Raw genomic sequence first — 25201 nt, forward strand, 5'->3', positions numbered from 1 at the left:
CCGCATCCAATCATGAGGTTGGGGTTTGAGACACCAAGGTAGCAAAGTGGGAAAAAAAACCACTATCCTGGGTGCGGCTGTTTTTTGGGTGGGGGTGAAGGTTTACCAAATCTGAAAAACAGCTATTCGGAAACAAGTCACTTTTCTGTTAGAGGTCTCTTCTTTACATTAATGGACAATTGGAAACTGCTTTATTTACGTAGCAGAGTTTATCAGAAAAATATAGATAGGCGTCAAAGACAAATTTGGATAAGTTGAGATTTACGAAATGTTTAGTACTTGGTGGACTGCTGAAATTTGATCTGATGATGCGTAGCTTACTATTTCAGATTTAAAATTAGGTGAGGGGCAGTAAAATTCCTCTCTACATAGTTTTGACCTGAAAAACCAGTATGTTTTTGCTCTTTTGGGACTATGTTTTATCGTGATCTTTGTGATGCAAGTAGACACCAGTTATTTGCACAGATCCAAATCATTCGATGAATCCTTCTTTCAAGTATGCCGTACTGCCTAGGTTCTCACTATCACATGATTATTTGCCCAAAAAAGAAGAAGATGAAAAGCATACAGTTGATAACAGCTGAAGTTTTATTGTGACTTGATGTTGTGAAAATAAGCTTGCATCTTTACTAGTTCATTTAGTTTATCTGTTCTGTTTTATTGAGCTTATGCCTTGGTGTATTTTATTGGGTTTCCGTAATGCCCCTGAATCTCTGACTTTCAATGATCATTAAGGCATAAACTTCAAAAGTTCAAATGTTTTTATTGCAGGTCCATGCTGAAATTACTTGATGTTCTTATCCAGCTTGATCATCTTAAAAATGCAAAAGCTAGTATACCTAATGACTTCTCTTGGTATAAAAGGTAAATATGTGCGTCTTAGTTGTTTGTTTTTCATGAGTGCTCAACTTTTTCATCCCTGCCGTTTAGGACAATTGGTTGCACAAAGGCTTAACATGTTATGAATTGATTACTTGAAAATACTAATGCTTTTATCAGTTTTGGTACTGTTTATCAATCAAAGCAGAAGGGAAGTATTTGAACACTGCAAGTGACCATTAAAAACAAAACACTGTGACTGCTGGTAAAAGCTCTTTTATTTTCACGACTGCCTCATGTTTGGTGTTAATTCATGAGCAGGTCTTCCTTAAGTTGATTGTAATCAAGAATTTCTTATTTGCATATTTTATCGAAACTCTCTTAGTAGCAGATTATATTGCAGGGGTGAAATCTTCTAAGGTGTTGTATTTTCTTGTTCAGTGTATACCGAGTGTGTCACTCTTTGCCCCCAAAGTTTTATCTGATTTCAATTTGGAAGTGTTTCTTGAGAACATAGGATCTGTTGTGCCACCTACAAAATTGTGTAACCACCAAAAAATTAGAGGTAATCCCAACACCCCCTCCCCAGGGTATCAAAGGGTTTGGAAAAGGCAGGATCCTGGAGGAACAATTTTGAGCTTTGAACTGGCAGTCTGCCAGGATAAAGGACAGCCTGGTACACAAAGCATCCCGCATTTACGCAGGGTCCTGGGAAGGTCTGCATCCTAAGGGATGTGATGTAGACAAACTATCCTAATGCAAGCATTAGTGTCTGCCAGTAAGAAGGGGCCAAATCTTGGTGATCCCCTAATGGTGTAAAAGAGAGAACAATGACCAAGAAGAAATGGAAAAAGCCAAAGTTCCCTCGAAATTTTATTAAATTGTTTGTTTGTGCTGGGTGCTTGCATCCGAGAAAGAATTTAGTATCTCATGAAGTATTATTCAACCAAATTATGTTTATAATGAAGTAGCCTAAATTTGGAATGAAATGAGCCTGAATATAGTGCAATAAATGCAGAGGATTCATATAGTCCACCATACTTGTTAGGTGATGAGCATGAGCTTAGTTGATCGATTGAATGAAGCGGCTTAAAGAATTGTGTTACATGTTTCTTCTTTTTTTCCTGTCTTTTTTGTACTTCTCCGAACACCAGGAATTTCAATGCACCATCCATTTGTTGAACTTCTTCCTATTTGAAAGTGTTTCATTTGTTTGTCATATCCAATATGCCAGGACATTCACACAAGTCAGTGTGCAGTGGCAAGATACAGATTCAATGAGGGAGGAGTTGGATGATTTACAGGTGCATATCTAATTCCCGTGTACGATAAGTTTTTTAATCATGGGAACTTGCACGTATTTGTGTGTGCTGAACATGAATTGTTTGCATATTTGCAGATCTTCTTGAGCACGAGGTGGGCTATTTTGTTAAACTTGCATGTTGAGATGTTCCGGGTGAACAAGTATCCTTCAAATAAGGTTCTCTACCCAGAGGAATGGTGAATCGATGTTGCTGCACTGTGTGAATTTTGTTGTATATGTATGTACGTACGTATTTATTTATGACTATGTATTTATATTTACTGTTCATGGCCTTCAAGATCTGTCATGATATATTTTATGTTATTGGTGGCTAATCCCAAAGAAAAAGCCCAAAAGAAGAAAACTAAAACCTAATGGAGAAAGGTGCACCTTTTTAATTCAGATCCTTGTGCCAACTGATTTACCATTCTTATGTCGGATGCTAGACCCGACCCACTATCTGATGAAATCAATTCCCTGCACAATATCGGTGCCATTTACTTTGGTGGTAATTTTTTTCCCTTGTATGTGAAATTAGGCTCATTTTCTGTGCACTACTTTTCGGTGAGCTCCTTGACTTTTCATAGTGTTGAAGACATTCTTCAAGTTCTCATTGTCTTCATAGTTGAGTCGTTGGAGTTGAATTTTGCACTTCTATTTCCAGAGAGGCACACACTTCTTCGTGTTTTGCCTGTCCTTGTTGTCTTAGCAGCCTCATCAGAGAAAGACAGCGAATCATTGTACAAAAGGGTGAAAATCAACAGACTTATTAACATATTTAAGGTATGTTCATTAGTTCTCGTGCAAATTCTGAACTGAACCTTTGAGTGCAGTAATCGTTTTTTAATGTTGTGCTTCTTATTATGATATAAACTGTAATACTGCATACTTTTGAGCCCCGGAAAAATGTCCTTTATTATATTTCTCTGCTTTCTCTTTATGCAGAATGATCCTGTGGTACCTGCTTTCCCAGATCTTCACCTGTCTCCTGCTGCGATTTTAAAAGAGTTATCGACGTACTTCCCTAAATTTTCTGCACAAACTCGGCTTCTCACTCTTCCAGCACCTCATGAGCTGCCGCTTCGTGAGGCACAAGAATATCCTTTCTCCATTTCTGACCTTTAATCTTCCGTTGTTGCTTTTGATGCTGTTCAATTTTAGGTTCATGTGAGTCAGATTTGGTTTTCCTAAATTTACTTTTTTATTACTGCTGATAACTTGAAAACAGATCTTTTGGAACAGAATAGAACTTAACAGAATAGAACTTTAGTGTGGTGCTTTTCCTTTCTGTATTCCAATTGGATATTATCAGCCGAAAATCTATTGCTTTTTGTAGGGAATAGTTAAAGAAAGCTTACGATGTCTGGTTCCTCCTTATTTTAACTTTTCTCTCTTCTTCACCAACAGTCCCGAATTATTACTTTTCTCTATGAACATTATCACTTTGAAGTTCACGGCCAAGGAGAATACTATCCTAATTTGAAGTGGTTTAACATTGTACTTATTTCTCTCCCCCCCCCCTCTCTCCTCCTTTTGTCTTCCCCTTCTCTCTCTGTCTCTCTTTTCATAGGAGTAGTTTGAATCCATGAAACTTGTTTGGCCTTTGAATGAAGATGTTATTTCTTGTTTTAGTACTGAAATACAGTAAGCGATTTTAAAAATGTTTTGACTAGTGAAGCAAGTATTTTAAGATATTTTGGGAAATATTAGGCAGTTCACATTCAATTATATTCTGAGTTAAATGCTTTAGTTCTTTGCCAGTACATGGTATATATAGGAGTTTAATTTATGTTTTAGATTATAAGTTATTTCTCAAAATTTTCCTTTTGTTTCCTCTGTTTTACTTAATAATAGACTTCTTCTACTATCCACTAGAAATATTTCAAGGGATTACCTCATGTAATTTCTTAACGCCATTATACTTATCAGCGGCAATATCTGATTGTCAACCATATTGGAGTGATCCGTGCTGAGCATGATGACTTCACTGTTCGTTTTGCTTCAGCCATGAGTCAGGTGACTCTCTCTCTCTCTCTCTATATACACACACACACACACATATGGATTAGCAATATTTTGATCAGGACTGATTAACAATGTTATGAAAAACGATTACTGGAGTGGCTTGAATTGAAACTTTTGAAACAAATATTTATATTTTCATCTCGCAAGCCATATGTGACTGTTTAGAGAGAGAATCTAAGAGCTTTTGGAGGCTTTGAGAAGACTATTGACAAAATTCTATCAATTTTTGTTAATTCTTTTATGTTTTTGGAGTACCAAAGAGAATTATATGTATAGATGACTGGATGAACTTCGTTGAAAGTTACGTGGGTTAGAATAGGAATAGGAATAGTATCCTACATGGAAAAGGATTAGGGTGTAGTGTCTATAAATAGGGCTCAATGTAATAATGTAGATACACAATTCAATAATAATATTTTCTCCTGTATTTTCTCACATCGTATCAAAGCCATAATCACTGTGCAATTTACCAGTGATATCCCGGAAAAAAAAAGTCACTGTGCAATTTCCGGTGACTGTTCGTAGCAATCTCTGTTTCCATTGGTGTTGTGCAAAATCCGACACCACCACAAGATCCAGCAACCTCCGGCGACCAAAGCCCAGTCAACATCGCTGGCAACAAGTCTTCCACGTGCCCCCAGAACTCCGGCTAGATCTCCCATGCGCTGGCGCGTGAGCACTGCTCCGACCAGTTTCCGACGGTTTTCTTTTTCCAGATCTGCTCGTCTCTTGATTCCGAGCTTCCCCATACTATTTTCTTTCGAGATCCGATTTTCCGGCGAGATCTAGCAGCGCCGTTTCCGGTTCTGTTCAGCTAACAACAGCTTCTGGATCTCTACTTTTGCACCCCAGCAAGTCCTTTTGAGGCAGAAGCTTGGTGTAATCCTTTTGGTCAGTTTTATTTCTTGAAATTTTGAGCTATGTCTCAGGGTTTTAATATTTTTAACTATAAAAACGCGGGAGTTGGAAATTCGAGTCCTATTAATCAGAACCCTTAAAAAGGAGATCGGAAATTCGAACATCCTAGTCTACGAAGAATCGATGAAGGAACCGCTTTGGAAGATCTCGACCTAAGTGTAGTTATTGTAATAGATTTGGACACTATCGTGAAGTATGCAGCTCTTGACCTAAGTGTAGTTATTGTAATAGGTTTGGACACACTCGTGAAGTATGTTATTCTCTGCATGATCGACCACCCAAGAATGCTCATGTTGCTCAGTCTGCCACTATAGGTAATCAACGGGTTTCTTTATCCGAAGAAGAATATAATGAGTATCTTCAGTATCGAGCACGTAAGCAAACATCTTCACAAGTAGCCTCAGTTGCACAATCTAATACCGCTGGATCGTGGGTTGTAGACTCTGGCGCTTCTGATCATATTTCTGGTGATAAATCACTTTTGTCGGATATTGATTATTCACCGTCTCTTCTCGCTATTACTTTAGCCAATGGGATCCAAACAAAAGCAAAAGGAGTTGGACAAGCTAAACCCATATCGTCACTCTAAATTCTGTTCTCTATGTCCCTGGTTGTCCTTTTAATCTTGCATCGTTCAGTCGTTTGACTCGTGCCTTAAATTGTGCTATACTATTTCTTGATGATTCTTTTATTATGCAGGACCGCAGTACGGGACAGACGATTGGCGTAGGATATGAATCACAAGGCCTCTACTACCTTACCTCTATTCTTAATTCCTCCATAGCAGGTCTGGTTACAGATCCTCCAGACTTAATCCGTAAACGATTGGGACATCCGAGTCTGTTCAAGCTACAAAAGATGGTGCCTAGTTTGTCCAAATTAGATTATGAGTCGTGCCAACTTGGGAAACACACTCGCACTAACTTTCCACGTAGTGCTGAGAGTCGCGCAGAGTCTATTTCTTCATTAGTTCATTGTGATATTTGGGGTCCTAGTAAAGTCCGTTCACCCTTAGGATTTCGTTGTTTTGTTAGTTTCAACAATTTTTCCCGATGTACTTGGCTATTCTTAATGAAAGATTGTTCTGGGTTATTCTCTATATTCAAGAGTTTTTGTGTTGAAATACAAAATCAATTTGGCTTTTCTATTCGTACTTTTTGTAGTGATAATGCCTTAGAATACGAATCCTCCCAGTTTTAGCAGTTTATGACTCACCAAGGAATTAATCATCAAATTCTTGTCCCTACACCCCTCAACAGGACCGGGTAGCAGAAAGGAAGAATAGGCATCTCATTGAGACTGCTCGCACTCTTCTCATTGAATCCCATGCTCCGCTGCGTTTTTTGGGTGATGCAGTCCTTACGTCTTGCCATTTAATTAATCAAATGCCCTCATCTTCTATTCAGAATCAGATTCCATATTCCATAGTATATCCTCAACCATCTTTGTATTCTCTTCCTCGTGTTTTTGGGAGCACATGTTTTGTGCATAACCCAGCTTCGGGGACAGATTTATTAGCCCCTCGCTCTCTTAAGTGTGGCTTTCTTGGTTATTCTCGGGTTCAAAAGGGGTATTATTGCTTCTCACCTGATTTCCGTCGATATCTTATGTCTGCCGATGTCACATTTTTTGAGTCTTAATCTTACTTTAGGTCTCCTTCTAATCATCTTGATATCTCTGAGGTCTTACCTATACCTCAGGTTTTACCTACATCGACCTTTGAGGAATCTACAGTTACTTCTATATCTCCAGTCACAGTGCCACCGCTTCTGACTTATCATCGTCGACCGCGTCTAGCATCAGACCCAACATCAGGTCCAGATGATTCATGTCATGCGTCGGACCCTGCATCTACTGCGAACTTGTCTCCCCTTGATCAGCCGATTGCACTTCGTAAAGGTAAACGGTCCACTCATAATACTAACTCACATTATACCCTTTTAAGTTATCATCGTCTATCGCCATCCCATTATGCCTTTGTATCATCATTGTCCTTATCCCGGATGGCGACAGGCCATGATTGACGAGATGGCTGCTTTACACACGAGTGGTACTTGGGAGCTTGTTCCTCTTCCTTCAGGTAAATCTATTGTTGGTTGTCGTTGGGTTTATGCAGTCAAAGTTGGTCCGGACGGCCAAGTTGATTGGCTTAAGGCTCGCCTTGTTGCGAAGGGGTATACACAGATATTTGGGCTTGATTACAGTGATACTTTCTCTCCCGTGGCTAAAATAGCATCTGTCCGTCTTTTTCTATCCATGGCTGTTGTCCGCCATTGGCCTCTTTATCAATTGGACATTAAGAATGCTTTTCTCCATGGTGATCTTGAGGAGGAAGTTTATATGGAGCAACCACCTGGTTTTGTTGCTCAAGGGGGAGTAATCTGGTGTGTCGATTGCATCGGTCACTTTATGGTCTGAAACAGTCTCCTCGAGCTTGGTTTGGTAGGTTTGGCATGACTCGCAGTGAAGCAAATCATTCTGTGTTTTATCGACATTCTGCTCCAGATTTGAGTATTTATTTGGTGGTTTATGTTGACGATATCGTTATAACTGGCAATGATCAAGATGGTATCACTAATTTAAAGCAACATCTCTTTCAACATTTCCAGACCAAAGATCTTGGCAGACTGAAGTATTTTCTAGGTATTGAGGTTGCCCAATCCACGTCAGGTATTGTTATTTTGCAACGCAAGTATGCCTTAGACATTCTTGAGGAGACAGGAATGATGGGATGTAGACCCATTGACACTCCTACAGGATCCGAATGCTAAACTCCTGCCAGGACAGGGGGAGCCACTCAGTGATCCTGGAAGATATAGGCGGCTGGTTGGTAAGTTGAATTATCTCACAGTGACTAGACCTGACATTTCGTTTCCTGTGAGTGTTGTAAGTCAGTTTATGGATTCTCCCTGTGATAGTCATTGGGATGCAGTTGTCCGCATTCTGCGATATATTAAGTCAGCTCCAGGTAAAGGACTGCTTTTCGAAGATTGAGGCCATGAGCAGATTGTTGGATATACAAATGCTGATTATGCAGGATCACCCTCTGATAGACGTTCTACATCCGGATATTGTGTGTTAATATGAGGTATTTGGTGTCCTGGAAGAGTAAGAAACAGAGTGTCGTTTCTCGATCTAGTGCTGAATCAGAATATCGAGCAATGGCTGTAGCAACTTTGAGCTAGTTTGGATTAAGCAGTTGTTCAGAGAACTAAAATTTGGAGAAATCAGTCAAATGAAACTTTTGTGTGATAACAAAAAGGCCCTTCATATCGCATCAAATCCGGTATTTCATGAGAGGACTAAGCACATTGAGATTGACTGTCACTTTGTCAGGGAAAAGATACTCTCCGGAGATATTGTTACTAAATTTGTGAAGTTGAGTGATCGCTTGCAAATATTTTCACCAAGTCACTCAGTCGTCCTCGTATTAGACACATTTGTAACAAGCTCGGTACATATGACTTGTATGCACCAGCTTGAGGGGGAGTGTTAGAATAGGAATAGGAATATGAATAGGATTTGTATATAGTATCCTACATGGAAAAGGATTAGGGTGTGGTGTCTATAAATAGGGCTCAATGTAATAATGTAAATACACAATTCAATAATAATATTTTCTCCCCTATTTTCTCACAACGTGTAATTTGTTTTGCAGTCCACAGATAATAACCTCTAGGATACCTGCTTTTCTCTTTTGGTTAATTGAATTTTCTTACTATCAAAAATTACATTGTTATATTTGAGGCTTTGAGAAAACGGATATCTTTTTCCATCTTTTACACCAGTGTGGGCACATCATTGGTTTTGGTTATACCCAATAGCTTATTGTGGTTACCCTGAGATTCTAGTAATTAATTATCTAAAATAAGATTCACAGTTAAAAAACTTAACAGGATTGATTTCAACGCATAAAATAAAATATTTTTCAGCAATGTTACATAAAATCGTTTACAGGCACGTATCAACACGGGTGTCTGTGAATATCTGTATGTGTATCAACACGGGTGTCTGTGAATATCTGTATGGGTATCAACACGGGTGTCTGTGAATATTTGTATGGGTATCAACACGGGTGTCTGTGAATATCTGTATGGGTATCAACACAGGTGTTTTTACCAGAAGCACCCCTACTCATGTCACACCCATCATCCGTCACGAGTATATCAAGAGAAATGGAACGCTCATGTAACATAGATCTTTAGCTTAGAGATGTATGATGTAAATGTTAATTTCAGAATTTACTGAACTTGTTAATTTAATTAAAGTTTTTGTGTAGCCAATATGATCAGTTCTGTACTTCGAATATGAATTTTCCTTTCAAATTAATGAGTACTACATTGCTACAGCAGGGACAACTGAATCCAGGAATTTCATGTTAAATTGGTAAAGAGAGATAGGGAGATACAGCAATTTTGTTAAGTTCAGATGGATAGGTTTATTTGTGATAAACATATGGAGGAAAAGGAAAGAAAGAAATGAAAAAATAGAAAACTATTCGATTCTTGAGAATTGGCATGGCAACCGTCACTTCTTATCCTATTTGTATCTTTTGTTTCTTTCCTTTTCTTTTAAAATATATCTGAAACAGTGTTCTGCAGCTTTCTTCTTTTTGTTGTTTGTTACAGTGTTGGGGAAAACAGTCCCGACTTGTTTGAGACTGATAAATGAGCCATTTCTTATAGTTCGATAAATGAGCCAAACTATTGACGCAGTGGCATAAATGAGCCATTTCCGATAGTTGTATTCTGGTATTTGGTTAGGGGAAGAGGCAGAGCATGGGATGGGATAAGAAAGCTGTACCAAACAAAAGTGGTAAATGGAAAAAAAAAAAAAAAAAAAAAAGGTTTTTGGGGAGAATTTTAGTTTCCAAAGAACTGTAACTGATTTAGAAACTAATTTCTGGCACCCAGTGCTTTAGTCTAGTGGTAAGAGTGTAATCCATGATGTGCGGGTGAAGCGCGTGTCACGGGTTCGAACTTTGCTGCTAACAAAAGCCTCTTATTTAAGTGGAGAAGGGTAGAGGGCGGGACATTTTGAGAATGATTCTTTTTTTTCTTTTAGAATGAGAGGAGGGATACAATCATTATCCCCTGAGTTTCGCGCCGTGCACTGTTGGCCCTCGGAGATTCTGGGTTATAAAAAATGAAACTAATTTCTGATAGAAGGATTTACCTAAAAGCTGAACCATAAATCCGAACTAAGCTCCCTTTTCGATTTACTTTGTTGCGTAAGATATGAAAACCGAAAAATCTGTAAACCAGTTTTTTGTGAATACCCAGGTTATGCATATATGATACAACTCCTCATTAGTGAATATCCCTAATCATATTATTTCTCGACTTCTTTGCAGCTTGTCTTGCTAAAATCAATTGATGGTGTGGATGTTGAGTGGGTTAAGGAAGTCAAAGGAAATACTTATGACATGGTTGTTGAAGGTTTTCAACTGTTAAGCAGATGGACTGCACGAGTTTGGGAACAATGTGCTTGGAAATTTTCTCGCCCATGCAAGGATGCTGTTCCAACAGAGTCACATGAGATGCCTGCATCATTTTCTGATTATGAAAAGGTTTCATTTAATATTTATGTAGCTAACTGCCCTCTTATCCTCCACACCCCCCCGGCCAAAAAAAAAAAAGGACGGAAGGAAAGTGATGAAAAGAGAAGAAAGTGGAACTACTGTCGAAAAGATTTGAGGAGAGTTACTTCCTTTTTTTAAAAAATGCATCTGACATTATATCTGCGAATTTAATATTCTTAAATTAAAATGAAGGTAGTACGGTACAATTATAGTGCTGAAGAAAGGAAGGCTCTGGTTGAACTTGTGAGCTATATCAAGAGTATTGGATCAATGATGCAGAAGGTTGACACTTCAGTGACCGACGCCTTGTGGGAGACAATCCACGCAGAGGTGCAAGATTTTGTTCAAAATACTCTGGCGACAATGTTGCGGACTACCTTTCGGAAGAAGAAAGACCTTTCTAGGTGGGAACCGCTTCCTCTTTTTTTGTTTTTGTTTTTTTTGTTTTTTTTTTTGTTTTGGACAATTCTTACTATTCTCTATTCTTTCTTTCGAAAACTTATAAGTTTGTTCATCCTGGTCAAACTTTGAATCATGTTTTGACTGGCCTAGGATATAGATTTTTTTTGGTGATCAGCTTGTCTTTAATTTATTCCCGGGATGATCAAAAAAGATTTCATTAATGAGGAAAAAAAAAAAAAAAGAGGACAAATTTAGTCCCGGATAAGTAAATTAAGTGATAAAGTGCAGTATTCCATAAAACTACACTTAATCATGACGAAGGCTATTCTTGAAGGAGTAGAGACAATGAGCCCGTTTGGATTGGCTTATAAGTTGCTTATAAGCTGTTTTCAGCTTTTTTGAGTGTTTGGCTGGCCAGCTTAAAATCATTTTGTGCTTAAAATAAACTCAAAAAAATAATTGGGCCCGTTTGACTTAACTTATCTAAAGCAGCTTATAAGCTGTTTTCAGCTTATAAGCTGCTTAAAATAAGCCCATCCAAACAGGCTCAATTTAGAGTGATGAAACTCGGTAAGGAATAACATTTTAATTCTGATGTTGACCATGAAGAAGATTAAAGAAAAGTTCTTTGCCTTAACAATTTCAACAATTCTACTTTGAAGTGTTGAAATAAACACAAATAAGCAGGAAAAACATCAATTATTAGATTCAGAAGGGCAGCAAGTTAAAGTTTTCGCATAGTGTTTGGGGGTGTATTTGGGAAAATTATGGGAAAGCAAGGGAGCTACGCACGTTAGTTGAAGGGTGAAATCTACAAGAAAGTAAAAGGGAAGCCAGAGTGGCTTGAGAACTGCACAGATTTGAAGCTAGGCTAAGTCATGGAAAAAAGACGAAAAGAAGAAAAAATGAAATTGTACCTTGTAGGGTGGCTAAGATTATATTTGACAAGTGATTTTGGTTACAAATGGGTGAGATGATCATGGGGGTTTGTGGGATTAGAAATTATGTTCTCGGTCCTTTTTGGTCTCTTGTATGCTTTGTTTTTGTTGGGTATTCCAATTATGCAACTGCTTTAGCTTTTGAGGAACATTTAACTTTCTATATGTAGCCAAAGAATTGGCTCTCGAGTATCAAACCCAGCATACGTAATAGTTCTTTTAAACCAGAGTACCTTGTTGTCTTACATAACTGATTTGAATAACTTGGATTTTGGTCTAATTATGATCCTTCTAGTCTTTAATTGCTCCGCATTTTTGCGTTGTTCTCAGGATTCTTTCTGATATGAGGACACTTTCAGCAGATTGGATGGCAAATACCAGTAAGCCAGAGAGTGAAATGCAGTCATATCCGCATAGCGGTGAAGAAAGCAGAGGGACCTTCTTTTATCCCAGGCCAGTAGCACCAACATCTGCTCAGGTTTCCTTTATTTACTGATTTGGGATTTCAATGTTGTAAAGTACAATTCAAGTTGAAATTCTCATTATTGTTAAAACACATTACAAGCATAAATGGTGTATCAATATTCTTATCAACTCAAAATATTGCTCTGGGTGGAAGTGCTTCTTTAATAATTTGTGGTCTCGTATCTCATCTGAATACTGGAGACATCTGACACAAGAGACTTGAGTGGCCAAAGTGAAAGTTTACTGCTATCTCTCTTTATAAGCTTCATTGTCCTTATACATGCATTGTCATGATCTAAGTAGTGGTGGATGGGTTATATTCCGTTACTTATCTAATATCTTTGTTCTGTTAGGCACAAGATGTTTAATTCTACTGATCACGACTATAAATTGTTTTGGTTTCTTTGGTTAATTTCCATTTAGAGTTTCATATCCATGGGATGTCAAAAGTATCTTTTTGAGTATTATATTAATCAAATTTTCTCAGGTTAGAATTTAATTTTGAAATCAAACCTATAACTCTGAATCTCTCCATGTGTATTTTTCCCTCTATAAGCTATTGCCAAACTGATAGCAACTAGTAAACCAAATACTGATGAAAGTGATCATATCAAAAAGAGAAATACATCAGAAGCGTCTACCTTGGATATTGGTTATACTGTATATTACTCATATCAATGCTTGACTTCTCCCTTTCATCAGGTCCATTGCTTGCAGTTCCTCATATATGAGGTGGTTTCTGGTGGCAACATGCGGAAGCCTGGTGGTATTTTTGGAAATAGTGGTTCTGAAATACCTGTCGATGACTTGAAGCAGCTGGAGACATTCTTCTACAAGCTTGGTTTTTTCTTACATGTACTAGACTACACAGGTATCCACATATATATTTCATGATTTATAGTATTAATGTGCAAGCTAGGTGGATATAACTGTTGGTGGTACCGTACTTATTTAGTTATGGTCATTTGCATGTATAAGAGTGTATGAGTTCTTCTGTATCATCTTTCATATGGTACTGTACTTATTTAGTTATAGTCATTTGCATGTATAAGAGTGAATGACTCCTCTAATACCATTTTGAGCAGATAACAGTTTTATTTTGTAATATATCGTCCTTAGCATAATTCAATTCAATGCATTCCCTGCAGCTACCCTTGGAGCCTTGACAGATCTTGGTTTCTTATGGTTTAGAGAATTCTATCTGGAGTCTTCTCGTGTTATACAGGTAGATAAGTGCGAACTTGCTTGATAATCTTTTTCATTTGGGTAGTTAAAATTCTTATTTGCAAGAAGTTTTCGAGTTCCATTCTGGTGGTATATCTATGGATTTCAACTTCTCTAGTAAAGATCTTCCTTTCTTAATACATATCAATATCCATTTATTTCTCTCTTGTGGTTGACATCAGGATGCTTCCTGAATCTTCTTAACATCTTAAAAGTTGTGCTTTCTGTACTTTACCTACCCCAAACAAAAAAACAAAAAAACAAAATTATACAGAAAAGACTTTGCCTAGTTCTTCTTAAGCTGTCATGCCTATTTCAAGGAATTTTATCCATTTCTGTTTACAGTTCCCCATTGAATGCTCCCTTCCATGGATGCTGGTGGATCATGTGATTGAATCTCCAATTGTTGGCCTTCTGGAGAGTGCCTTGATGTCATTTGACATCTATAATGATGCTGCTCAGCAAGCATTAGTGATCCTCAAGCAACGTTTTCTATACGATGAAATCGAAGCTGAGGTAATAAAACGTTACTTTCGCATATTAATATTGTCTATCGAGGTTTGGTCATCGTTTCTCTATCTTCCTAACTTCACATATGTACATGCAATCTCTATATTCAGCAGATTTCATTCTTAATTCCATCTTATGCGCTGAAGGAACTCTATTATTTTGAATTTTGAGCATTATTCTCACCTTGGAGTATGCGCTAACGAGCATTTTGCTTAAGATATTGTAATACTTAAAATGCATTTTGTTTAAATATTGTAATATCGATAATGCTTTAGGAAATCTAGTTTAGTAGACTCAATAGAAAGCACTATCTTCCCTGGTTGAATTAAAAGGCTTTTACAACACCTTTGTTTTCCATATTTTCTCTAGGTGGACAATTGTTTTGATATATTTGTCTTGAAGTTGTGTGAGACTATTTTTACATACTACAAAAGTTGGGCAGCCAGGTACTACTTTTCTTTGCCTTTTATGTGTAATTTTTCCTGAATTAGATGGTCTATAAGAAGTTGAGGATCTCCTATTCTGCAGTGAGCTACTTGATCCATCCTTTCTCTTTGCCATAGACATTGGCGAAAAGTTTGCAGTCCAGCCAATGAGATTCGTAGCTCTTTTGAAAACGACTAGAGTAAAGGTAAGTATAAATTTAGATTCTGTATCTGGTAATGAAGTTATCTGTTTTACCGGGGTTTGTCTCCTGATTTTGTTATGTCCAGTTGTGGTGGGTTCAACTAGTATTCAAGTTACCTCATTTTCTCCGGTCCAGGGAATATTCCAAACTTGCATTTGCTTTCGTTCTTCAAAAGTTATGAAAATATCCTGACTGGTGTGCACTGAGAGGTTTGGATATGTTTTGCGTAACAGACATGGATCAATACAAGTGACTTGGCTGACATGAATTTTTTGTTAAAATTAGGGTGGAAAATTAAGGACATGGACAATATGCTGTTGATATAATAATTTGACTATTTCTTTTCAATAAAAGGGAAAAAAAGATATGATACTGTATCTAAACAGAGCAAAATATATAATATTGTATCTGTCAAAGGTTCCACAAACCTACTTGTCAAAGAAAAAAGGAAAAAAATGAAAAAGAAAAAAAAAAGTTTCCGGACTAAAATAAATCAGGTATATAAATGTGTATTATACAACGGAAAATGTGGATCATCTTCCTTTAACAAATGGATGTTCATTCTTTTTCTAGTTTTCACTTGTCTAATCTCTTGTTACTTCTTTTGGGTCAAACCTATCTTTGGCATGTTCTCCAACATAACCTCCAGAAGAGAGAGAAAAAAGAAATGACATATTGTTTCTAAGACAATTACCATAATGTATACCCTTTTTTTTGGGGTGGGGTGGGGGGGGGGGGTGAGGGATGATGTTGGAAGCGGAAGAAGACAAGGTCAGTTATATATGCCATGCCTCATGTTCAAAGAACCTGTTATATGGATACAATGACCTCTCAAAAGCATAGATGTTGCACTAGTCTACCAAAAATGAAATGTATACTCAGGATACCATTCATTTTTGTTGAGAATATAATTAAATAATAAAAGCGTGCTCTTTGACAGCTTAAGCTTTTTGATGAGATGGTCATGACACACTTCAACATTGTATTAGAGCCAGGCTCGTCCCAATCCATTGTTTCCGATGTTGGCCCCCCCCGTCTTATATTTTCCACGCTCTGGATGTCCAGTCGGGGCGTGCGGGGGTGTTGAGTTTCCACATCAGTGGGATAAGTGGTCGTTGGTCTCCTTATATGGCTTGGACAATCCTCCTCCCTTTGAGCTAGCTTCTGGGGTTGAGTTAGGCCCAAGATCCATTCTTTACATGGTATCAGAGCAGGAGGTCCTGAGATCAAATCTCAGTGCCACCCATTATCAAAAAGAATTTCCAGTGCTTGGCCCAGGGAAAAGAATCAGGTCTGCACGCGAGGGGGCATGTTGAGAATATAATTAAATAATAAAATGTGCTCTCTCTAACAACTTAAGCTTTTAGATGAGATGTTCATGACACACTTCAACAATTCTAAAGGAGATGCAGCCATTTTGACCAGTTGTTGCTTTTTTACTTAGATACCAGGTCATTGGTTACTTGTTCTCCCTTTCTACATCATGCTTACATTTATGTTCTAGTTTTGGAGTTGTATACGAGAATCTTCGTTTGCCTACATTTGTTTCGCTCCTATGGTATTCAATTTTAACTAGAATTTTTGTAACATGCAGCTTCTAGGTAGGACCATCAACTTGAGAAGTTTGATTGCTGATAGGATGAACAAAATGTTCAGAGATAATCTTGAATTCTTGTTTGATCGCTTTGAATCACAGGATTTATGTGCTATTGTGGTAAATACTCACATATATTGTGAATTAACCCAAAATCTGAACATTTCTTTCTCTTAATTGAAAATATTGACACACACTCTCTCTACATTTATCAGGAACTGGAAATGTTGCTGGACATCTTGCAACTTACTCATGAATTGCTCTCGAAAGACCTTACAATAGATTCTTTCAATCTTATGTTGAATGAGATGCAGGAGAATGTATCCCTTGTTTCTTATTCTAGTCGACTTGCTTCTCAGGTTTGTCAATGTCTCTCTCAATCCTGTGTGAAAGTATGACAGATACTCATATTTATCTCTCTGTATTATCTTCTGCTTCATCTTAACTTATCTTCGTGATTCTGGTGAATTATGGCTTTAATTACTATTTCCTAAGCCCCGCAATTCTAGTCGGTTGTGAATATATATGTAAATCACATTGTTATGAACTTCACTGATTTCCTATACGTACTTCTTATAGAGCCAATGAACAGAGTGATACGTTTGCAGTAGTTACGATTTGAAAAGTTAATTGTTGGACCCAAATTTGGTACCATGTCTTGTGAAACCTTTATGATGTTCTGGTGCAAATTAGTTACTTACCCAACTTTGTTTTCTTTAGTAAGTTCTTTCTGGTTTCCTCTCATATTTCTAATTTCTGCATCATGTTTTTTTTTTTAAAAAAAAAAAAAAAATTAATGAAAATTTTATTAAAGAATAGCACCCAGAGAGTGCAGTGAATAAGTAGTACAACCCCCAACAGGCATCCTAGTACACAAGCTACATGTGAAAAGAACTAAGGATATAACATCCTATAGAAGGATATAACATCCTATCTACTTCCTGTATCTGCAAAATCTTAAGAATTGCACCTTCTGACTTTTCCTTTTGTTATTTTTGCATTTTTTCTTTTGTAAAAAAAGAAGAAGAAAAGATATGATCATAAGAGTCTAAAGTTGCCTTCTCCTCGGGTACTGTTTCGTGATTTTGATTAGAGAAGAGGTGCTTGGGAATGGTGGGATTGATGGTTGCGCACTCTGTATGTGGGTGTGGATAGGAGTGTAGTGACAAAGTGGTACTGTGCCACACGGAAAATGGCAGTTCCTCGTTCAATTCAAGCAAGTGACGAGTACATCTACAGTAAATGATTGGGTATGTAAGGCTTTCACAGTGTAATAGAGAAAGGAGACAACAGAGAACTAGCAAATGTGGTTGACGGATTTAACAGAAAGGGCCTGAAATACGAATTATGTTTTTTTGTATAGCAGTATCACTGTCTTCTCCAATTGAATAAAACCATAGCAAAACAGGCAGGCTCTTTTGATCAAAGAAATCAAATTGAGATAATTTTTTCAAAGCTCTCCTCCTAGAGAGTCATATTTGTTGATTGATTTCTTCATCCTGGACTAGAAAGGTCTTCTTTACCTTTCTTGTTTTTGATTAGGAAAAAACAAGAAAGGGGAAGAAGACTTTTATCAGTCCTTTCTTCACCTTTCTTGTTTTAGTTGAGAAGGAAAACTTAAACAGGAAACTCAAAAGAATTCTTCTTGCGCACCAGCATAACCTTGTGTTTCCGAATCATTTTGTCTTGAGCAATGACATGTTTCTGATATGCAGCATGTCAGCCACTCTAATTTTGCAGTATGTCAGTTACTCTAGTTTTTAGGTTTATAGTTGTGTGAAATTTTGCACTCAGCTTCATAGCAGATCCTCTGTAACTTCTAGAGTATGTTGGAATTTTTCCTACAGTAATATTTATGAAATATCGAAGGCTAAGCTAAGAGTTCAAAGCTAATAGCCAACCCACGACCCCACCCCCCCCCCCCCCACCCCCCCCCCCCCCAAAAGGAAAGAAAAAGAGGAAACAACAAGGCACTAATTTACTCTAAGTAGGGAAAATAGAAATGGCAACTAGGGCACATAGACGCAGAAATATAGCCATCATTTTGGTTACTGCAAGGTCTGCGTTCTCTTCGGGAAGGAAATGCTGCAACTTGTTCATTAATCAAGTGAAAAAAGGGATTATAGACCAAGTCACCAAGATTGATGTGCTGTGCTTTAGAACAATGCTAGTTTTATCATGATTATAGTAGACCATCCTCGGTTGTCTTCATTTGTGCAGGATACTTGAACGATCCTGCATACACGGATAACTGCCTAATCTATATTCTCAAATTTCATTTGCCGATATGTGCTAATTTTCCTTTCCTGAATTTTATACATCACCCTGGACGAATTGTTTTCCTATTAACCTTTCTAATTGAGAGTCCTAATAAGAAAGTCATCAATGCCGGAATATCTCACTGATGTAATCGAGATACTTATTATGGTTTTGATTTTCTCTAGATTTGGACAGAAATGCAAAATGACTTCTTGCCAAATTTCATCCTGTGCAATACTACTCAGCGTTTTGTCCGATCATCACGAGTGCCCCCTCTTCCTGTCCAGAAGCCTTCGGTTCCTTATGCAAAGCCAAACTTCTACTGTGGTACTCCTGTAAGAAACTATCATTGGCACTTTCCGTGATTTAATTTTCTATTACAGTATTACTCTTTAAATAGTGTTTTCTGCTATTACCATATTCAGGCTTCTATGTCTTACCAAGTTTCTTCAGTTTCAACTATTCTCTGATGCTTTTTCCTGCAGTTGTTCATTGTATTCTCAGCTGTATATTATGAATGTTACTCTTTGAGCTGAAGAAATAATATCTCAATCTTACTAATGCAATTTGAGAAAAAGAGCTTAAAAGTGATCAAATGTGGTTGCAAGTAGAACACATAGAGGAAAAATAAGAGGTCAACCGTGATAGTTTAGCCACATCCTAGGTAGGTGTTTTCTGCTATTACCATATTCAGGCTTCTATATGTCTTACTAAGGTGCCGTTTGGCCATAAAAATTGTTCACTTTTTTCCGGAATTTTTTTCACTTTTTTCACTTTTGGGCGTTTGGCCATAAATATTCCGAATACAACTTGAAGTTGTATTCCGGAATACCAAAAACTCAATAAACTTGTTTTTCAAAATTTTTTGACTTTTTTCACTTTTTTACAGCTACATTTCACCAAAAACTACAATTTCAAAAACTATGGCCAAACACAACTCCAACTGCAACTCCAACTCCAACTTCAAAAATTCCAAAAAAAGTGAATTTGTTTTTGGTATCTATGGCCAAACGCCTACTAAGTTTCATCACTTGCAACTATTCTCTTATTCTTTTCCTGCAGTTGTTCATTGTATTCTCGGCCGTATATTATGAATGTTACTCTTGAGCTGAAGAAATGATATCTCAATCTTATTAATGCAATTTGAGAAAATGAGCTTAAAATGATCAAATGTGGTTGCAAGTAGAACACATAGAGAAAAATAAGAGGTCAACCGTGATAGTTTAACCACATCCTAGTTAGACCTCCACGTGCCTCGGTAATAGGTGTGACATTGTGATAAGTGAATGTGCTAAAAGGAGATGAGTTATATCTAAAATTACATAGTATGAAGTTTCTCGAAACCTATAATCTCTCTGAATCACTTGAACTAACTAGAGACAGAATACAATAGCAGCAAATGATCTATATAAAACATACCAACTAGTTGTACTAAGGTTTAGCTTTTGCAATTACACTTACATTTAGTTCTGTATTTTATTTTTTATTTTTTTTGAGATTGTATTTGTAAGGAATCTTTTTAGTCTAGTTCGAGACTTGTATGCCAGTGTAGCGATAAATATGAAATTTGAAGTACCTCGAGTTTCGGAGAGCCTGTAATCTGCTGCCACTCTCTCTGGTTTTTTGGTAAGGTAAATAAATTTCATTAATTCTTGCTCCACACTCGCCTGTAGGGAAGTATTATACCAAAAATTAGAAAACCTACACACACAAAAAAAAAAAAAAAAAGGTTTTCTAGGGAAAGACAACCAATCTTCTACACAACAAGGAATATCATGGGTGCACCAAAAATAGATAAGGGATAAGAGGCTACTCTTCAAATTCACAAATTTCATCTCTACCCGTTCAAAAGCTCTCCAAATACCCACATAAGTGCTAGTGAAGAAATTCTCCAAGCCCTGCGCTTTTTCCTCCTTCTACCATGACTCCAGTTGAACATCAACTCCTTTACCGTGCTTGACATCACCCATGACATGCCAAGCCAATTAAGTATTTCCCACCATAAAGTCAAGGCAAAACGTCAACATAGAAGGAGATGATTGATATTTTCACCCGCTTCTTTGCAATAAAATATGAACTAACACAAACGACTTACTGCTTCCTAAATCCTAATATTCTTGGCCGTCAAAATCTCCCCTCTAGCTGCAACCCAAGAGAACCCTCGAAATCCAAATTGAGCCATGTGGAAAGGTAAACTCCTCCCTGATCAAAGCTTTTCATAGAAAGACTTGACAGAAAAAGCTCTGTAATTCCCCAAACCCCAACTCCAAACATCAAGGCTATCTAAAGATGTGCATTGTTTGTGAAGTAAATCTAATAGTCTTTGGAAATCTATTACCTACCACTCATGGAAATTCTCCTGAACCTCAGGTCCCAGAACACCTCACCACCTTTTATCCTCCGGATTTGTTGAACTGTCAGCTCCTTTGGCATGATACTCAGTACATGTTGGGAAATCATCTTTCAAAGTGTTGTCCCTATGCCACTTGTGCCCCCAAAAGTTAACTCTCCTCCCGTCTCTTATTTTCTTAAAAGTTTGTGACCATCCGTATGTTATTGTTTCAATGACATTGTATCTTCTATGAATATTGATTTATGAAAAGATCTTGTGGTATTGTCTGCTTCGTTACCCTCAACTTTTTTCCTCTTTAAGTTTATTCTCATATGGGCTATGCAAATAACTTTTTGGTCATATTTGTATTTAATTTGGAGATAATTATATTTTCAGTGTATCTTGAATAGACTAGATAAAATTACTTTCCATGATATATGGATTATTTTATAGGATAATTAATCCTTTGTTTATTGTTCTTGCTGTAGGATCTGAATTCTGCTTACCAGAACTTTGCTCGATTGTACTGTGGGTTTTTTGGCGTGCCTCACATGTTTTCCCTAGTCAAGCTCTTGGGATCTAGGTCACTTCCTTGGCTTATCCGAGCCCTTTTGGATAATATATCGAACAAGGTAAACAGATTTTTGACAATTACTAGTGTCTCTGCCGAAGCTGTCCTGCAATATTATTTCAGTACCATAATCACTATCGTGATTTTTTCTTTATTTGATAATCATCCTGCTGACTTTGGGATCATATAAATGACAATGTATTTAGAATTCATCTGTCTGCAATTTGTGGCAGATCACCATTACACTCTGTTTCAAATTCTAATGCATTTCAAATTCTCGTCCAGATAACTACCGTTGAACCAATGATTACTGGACTGCAAGAAGCTTTGCCAAAGTCTATAGGGTTACTTCCATTTGATGGTGGTATATCAGGTTAGTTTGTCACCTTGTGTAGCAAAGTGTGACCTCCAAAGGAATCTTTTGTTTAATCAAGTAATATGTTTTATTAACAACGGGCCAAAAGCACAGGTATACAAGAAGTATACCAAAAAGCAAAAGACATTATAAAGTGATATGGTTTTTGACGAACAACACCCGATCTTCTCTACCTACGGGATCCTCGTTGGTGCCCCAAAAGGAAATAAGGCATAAGACGCTATTCCTCAAGTGTACAAAATCCTTCTCTACTTCATCAAAACTCTCCTATTTCTCTCTATTCATATGGTCCACACAAGTGCTAGTGGAGCAACGTCCCACGCCTTACATTTCTTCAGTCAAGGTGCCATCTCTCTGTGTGAGACTATTTGCGTACTATCCTGGAGTTTTGGGTTAACCCGTAATCACTGTCCTTCGAACTCGATTATCGGATGAATGAATCGAATAATGGGGGAAGTATAAAATAACTTAATAGAAATGCTGTCTTGTGGAGAATCATGTTGTGTGGAATTTTCTACCTTTTTTGTATGCATAAGATATGCGAGACAATTCCAATCACATTAATTAATAATTAAATTTACCCAAAAAAATAATAATATCATATTGTGATCTCTGCTTTCCCCCTTGTTAAGTGGTTATTGTTGTTCAAGATCTAAAGGTTATGTGACTGTTTTTCGGATGCTTAGGCTGTTTGAGGCTTGCCAAGGAGCATCTTAGCTGCTGGCATTCAAAATCTGAACTCAAAGCTGAAGTCCTTTGTGGAATCAAGGAGATTGGTAGCGTATTGTACTGGATGGGGCTTCTTGATATTGTACTGGTAAGTTTCTTGAGCTTCTAACTCTAAACATTACAGGGAGAAATGACAGATTACAATATTGATTGATGGAAGCACCGACTGCACGTATTGGTCTGACACTCTTCAAACAAAATTCAGTCTGGCATGTGAAATGATTATAGCCGTCAAAATGGGCTTGGCTCATGAGGTTGGGCTAGGAATTTCAGCCCATTTTACACCTGAGGCTAGCCTCCAGCCTCATGAGCCTGGCCCTTGAGGCCAAAAATAAATAAAATAATTAGTTAATTTTAACACAAAAAATATGAAAATTAAAGAAGATTAAGGAAAACTTAAAAAAAAAAAAAAAATCACGACTAAGCGCAACAAGTTTAGAGGTTCTTCTGAAATCAGATTCTCTATTTTAAAACTTTAAATTATTAGCTAGCCATGCACTCCGGAAAAGGTTCAAGGACCATTAATGAAACTCAGCAAATCTGTCCAACGCGCAGTCATTTAAGTGCCTCTGGAAGTTAAAATTCCTATCCTCATTCATTCTAACAGAAGCCAAATTGGACTTGGCAAACAAACTAAGGGTGTGTTTGGTATGGCGGAAAATGTTTTCCTATAAAATAAGTGATTATCTTACTTATTTTCAGGTGTTTGGTAAGTGTTTGGTGAGTTAGCAGAAAATTTATCCCAAGAGCATTTATATATATCATCTAGGCAAACACTAGGGAAGAGGTGGCGAGGAAGTGGTAGGCTGGGGTGGGAATTGGGTGTGATGGGGTGTTAGGGGTGGGGAGGAGACAGTAGGTAGAATGTCACTTATGGAACTTGTTTTCCTTACTCTCACTAGGGAGGTCATTTTCCTGATTTTTAAGGAACTTGTTTTCTTAAAGAAAATGTGTTCCAAAACATTTTGACCTACCAAACAACGGAAAATTGGAATCATCTTCCAGAAAATGTTTTCCTCCATACCAAACACCTGTGAGTGTATAAAGATCTGGAAATTGCTCTTTCAAAAGGAGCATGCCCTCTCAAATTATTATTCCAAAAAACTATTTTCCTTCCATCTCCTACTTTGAACGCAATGTTGCTCAAAAACTTTTGCCATAACCCTCTATTGTTTCCCCTATACACCCACCCCATCTGTGATAGTCATTGTCTTAGTAGTATAAAAACCCTCTGATCTAAATTTCTCGCTAATGACTTCTTTCCACAAAGTTTGCTCCTCCGAAGTGAATCTCCATATTACTCTATTGTTTCTGATCCTGCTGCTCACCTGGATAAGAGTTTATTGCTTGCATAAAGTATAGAGTTGTCGCAGAGTTTGTGCTTGCAATCTCCTGAAGGCAAAAGTTTCTCTAATATCTGATCTCGGCCTATGTGTCCTAAAGGAGGTTTCCTGCAAAAGGAAATGGATGACGCAAATGAATGCCTAAATATCTGTTTCCTGTTATTACCCTTTTTAATTTTTTTTTTTGACATCGTGTCTTTATTTATTTCCTTCTGAGTAATTAAGTAAATTGATCTTGGACCATTGAATTACAATGATCTTAAGGTTCTTTTCAGTTATTACCTTATTTTGCATAAACATTGATTGTATTTACTATTATGATAGTGACGTAATATTCAACAAAGATGAATCTTTAGTATCTAGTGTATTATGCATGTAACAGAGAGAAGTGGATACCCGCCATTTTATGCAAACTGCTCCTTGGTTGGGCTTGATTCCTGGTGCTGACGGGCAAATATTGCACTCTCAAGAAGGGGGAGATAGCCCTATGGTCACTCTGTTTAAATCTGCAACTACTGCAACCATGTCCAATCCTAACTGCACAAATCCAACATCATTTCACACTATATCAAGACAAGCAGAAGCTGCTGGTATGTACCCGTTCAATATCCAGCCTTTTAATGAGCTCGTCAATATACTGATTTCAGACATGTTAAACAACTTGTTATGGCATCTGAAGTCTGATATCATAGAAAGTGATGCTTACAGTGTCCCTTGAAGAAGAGGAATTTAATTTAATGCACAGGAAAGCCCTAGTACATAGATGTTTGAGAATCAACAAACAACGATGCCTCAGTCTCTAACAAGTTGGGATCGTCTATATATATGAATACCCACTGACCATGTTTCTCTATTTTAATATTATGTCCGAGAATATTTGCGACTTTTTGAAAGGCTTATTAGACAATTGGGAGACAATGGAAACTTGCTTATTAGATAATTGAACCAGGAAAGATACTCCAAAATTGCCATACCCCGTCTTTATCAGTATTTTGGTATCATTTTCATTGCCATGTTTCACTAGTCATGAAGCCATTAGCTTTTAAGATGAAAGCAGAAAACTGGATTGATTCTCGCGGCTAATAAGCGTCTCTAGGTAAAATATTAAACAGATATACTCCCCTTGTATTGTAGCTTTTGTCACTTTCAATTTTCTACTGAATTTAATGAGTGGAAGTTTATGA

At 37.3% G+C, this 25201-nt stretch overlaps 1 protein-coding gene across 1 annotated transcript in view; it reads left to right on the top strand.

Moving 5' to 3' along the window:
- LOC132034151 (protein PIR) overlaps positions 1 to 25201 on the top strand; it is a 38141-nt gene that overhangs the window by 7178 nt on the left and 5762 nt on the right. The window contains exons 7-27 of the mRNA XM_059424420.1: positions 772 to 864; positions 2054 to 2123; positions 2219 to 2283; positions 2710 to 2905; positions 3068 to 3219; positions 4045 to 4138; positions 10419 to 10634; positions 10839 to 11050; positions 12317 to 12464; positions 13154 to 13322; positions 13600 to 13676; positions 14021 to 14191; positions 14555 to 14631; positions 14714 to 14816; positions 16408 to 16527; positions 16623 to 16766; positions 18852 to 19001; positions 21487 to 21630; positions 21855 to 21942; positions 22632 to 22762; positions 24400 to 24607. Coding sequence (XP_059280403.1) covers positions 772 to 864; positions 2054 to 2123; positions 2219 to 2283; positions 2710 to 2905; positions 3068 to 3219; positions 4045 to 4138; positions 10419 to 10634; positions 10839 to 11050; positions 12317 to 12464; positions 13154 to 13322; positions 13600 to 13676; positions 14021 to 14191; positions 14555 to 14631; positions 14714 to 14816; positions 16408 to 16527; positions 16623 to 16766; positions 18852 to 19001; positions 21487 to 21630; positions 21855 to 21942; positions 22632 to 22762; positions 24400 to 24607 — 2828 coding nt within the window. The remainder of the gene's footprint in view (positions 1 to 771; positions 865 to 2053; positions 2124 to 2218; positions 2284 to 2709; positions 2906 to 3067; positions 3220 to 4044; positions 4139 to 10418; positions 10635 to 10838; positions 11051 to 12316; positions 12465 to 13153; positions 13323 to 13599; positions 13677 to 14020; positions 14192 to 14554; positions 14632 to 14713; positions 14817 to 16407; positions 16528 to 16622; positions 16767 to 18851; positions 19002 to 21486; positions 21631 to 21854; positions 21943 to 22631; positions 22763 to 24399; positions 24608 to 25201) is intronic.

Source organism: Lycium ferocissimum, chromosome 10, assembly GCF_029784015.1.
Source record: "Lycium ferocissimum isolate CSIRO_LF1 chromosome 10, AGI_CSIRO_Lferr_CH_V1, whole genome shotgun sequence".
Lineage (NCBI taxonomy): Eukaryota > Viridiplantae > Streptophyta > Magnoliopsida > Solanales > Solanaceae > Lycium > Lycium ferocissimum.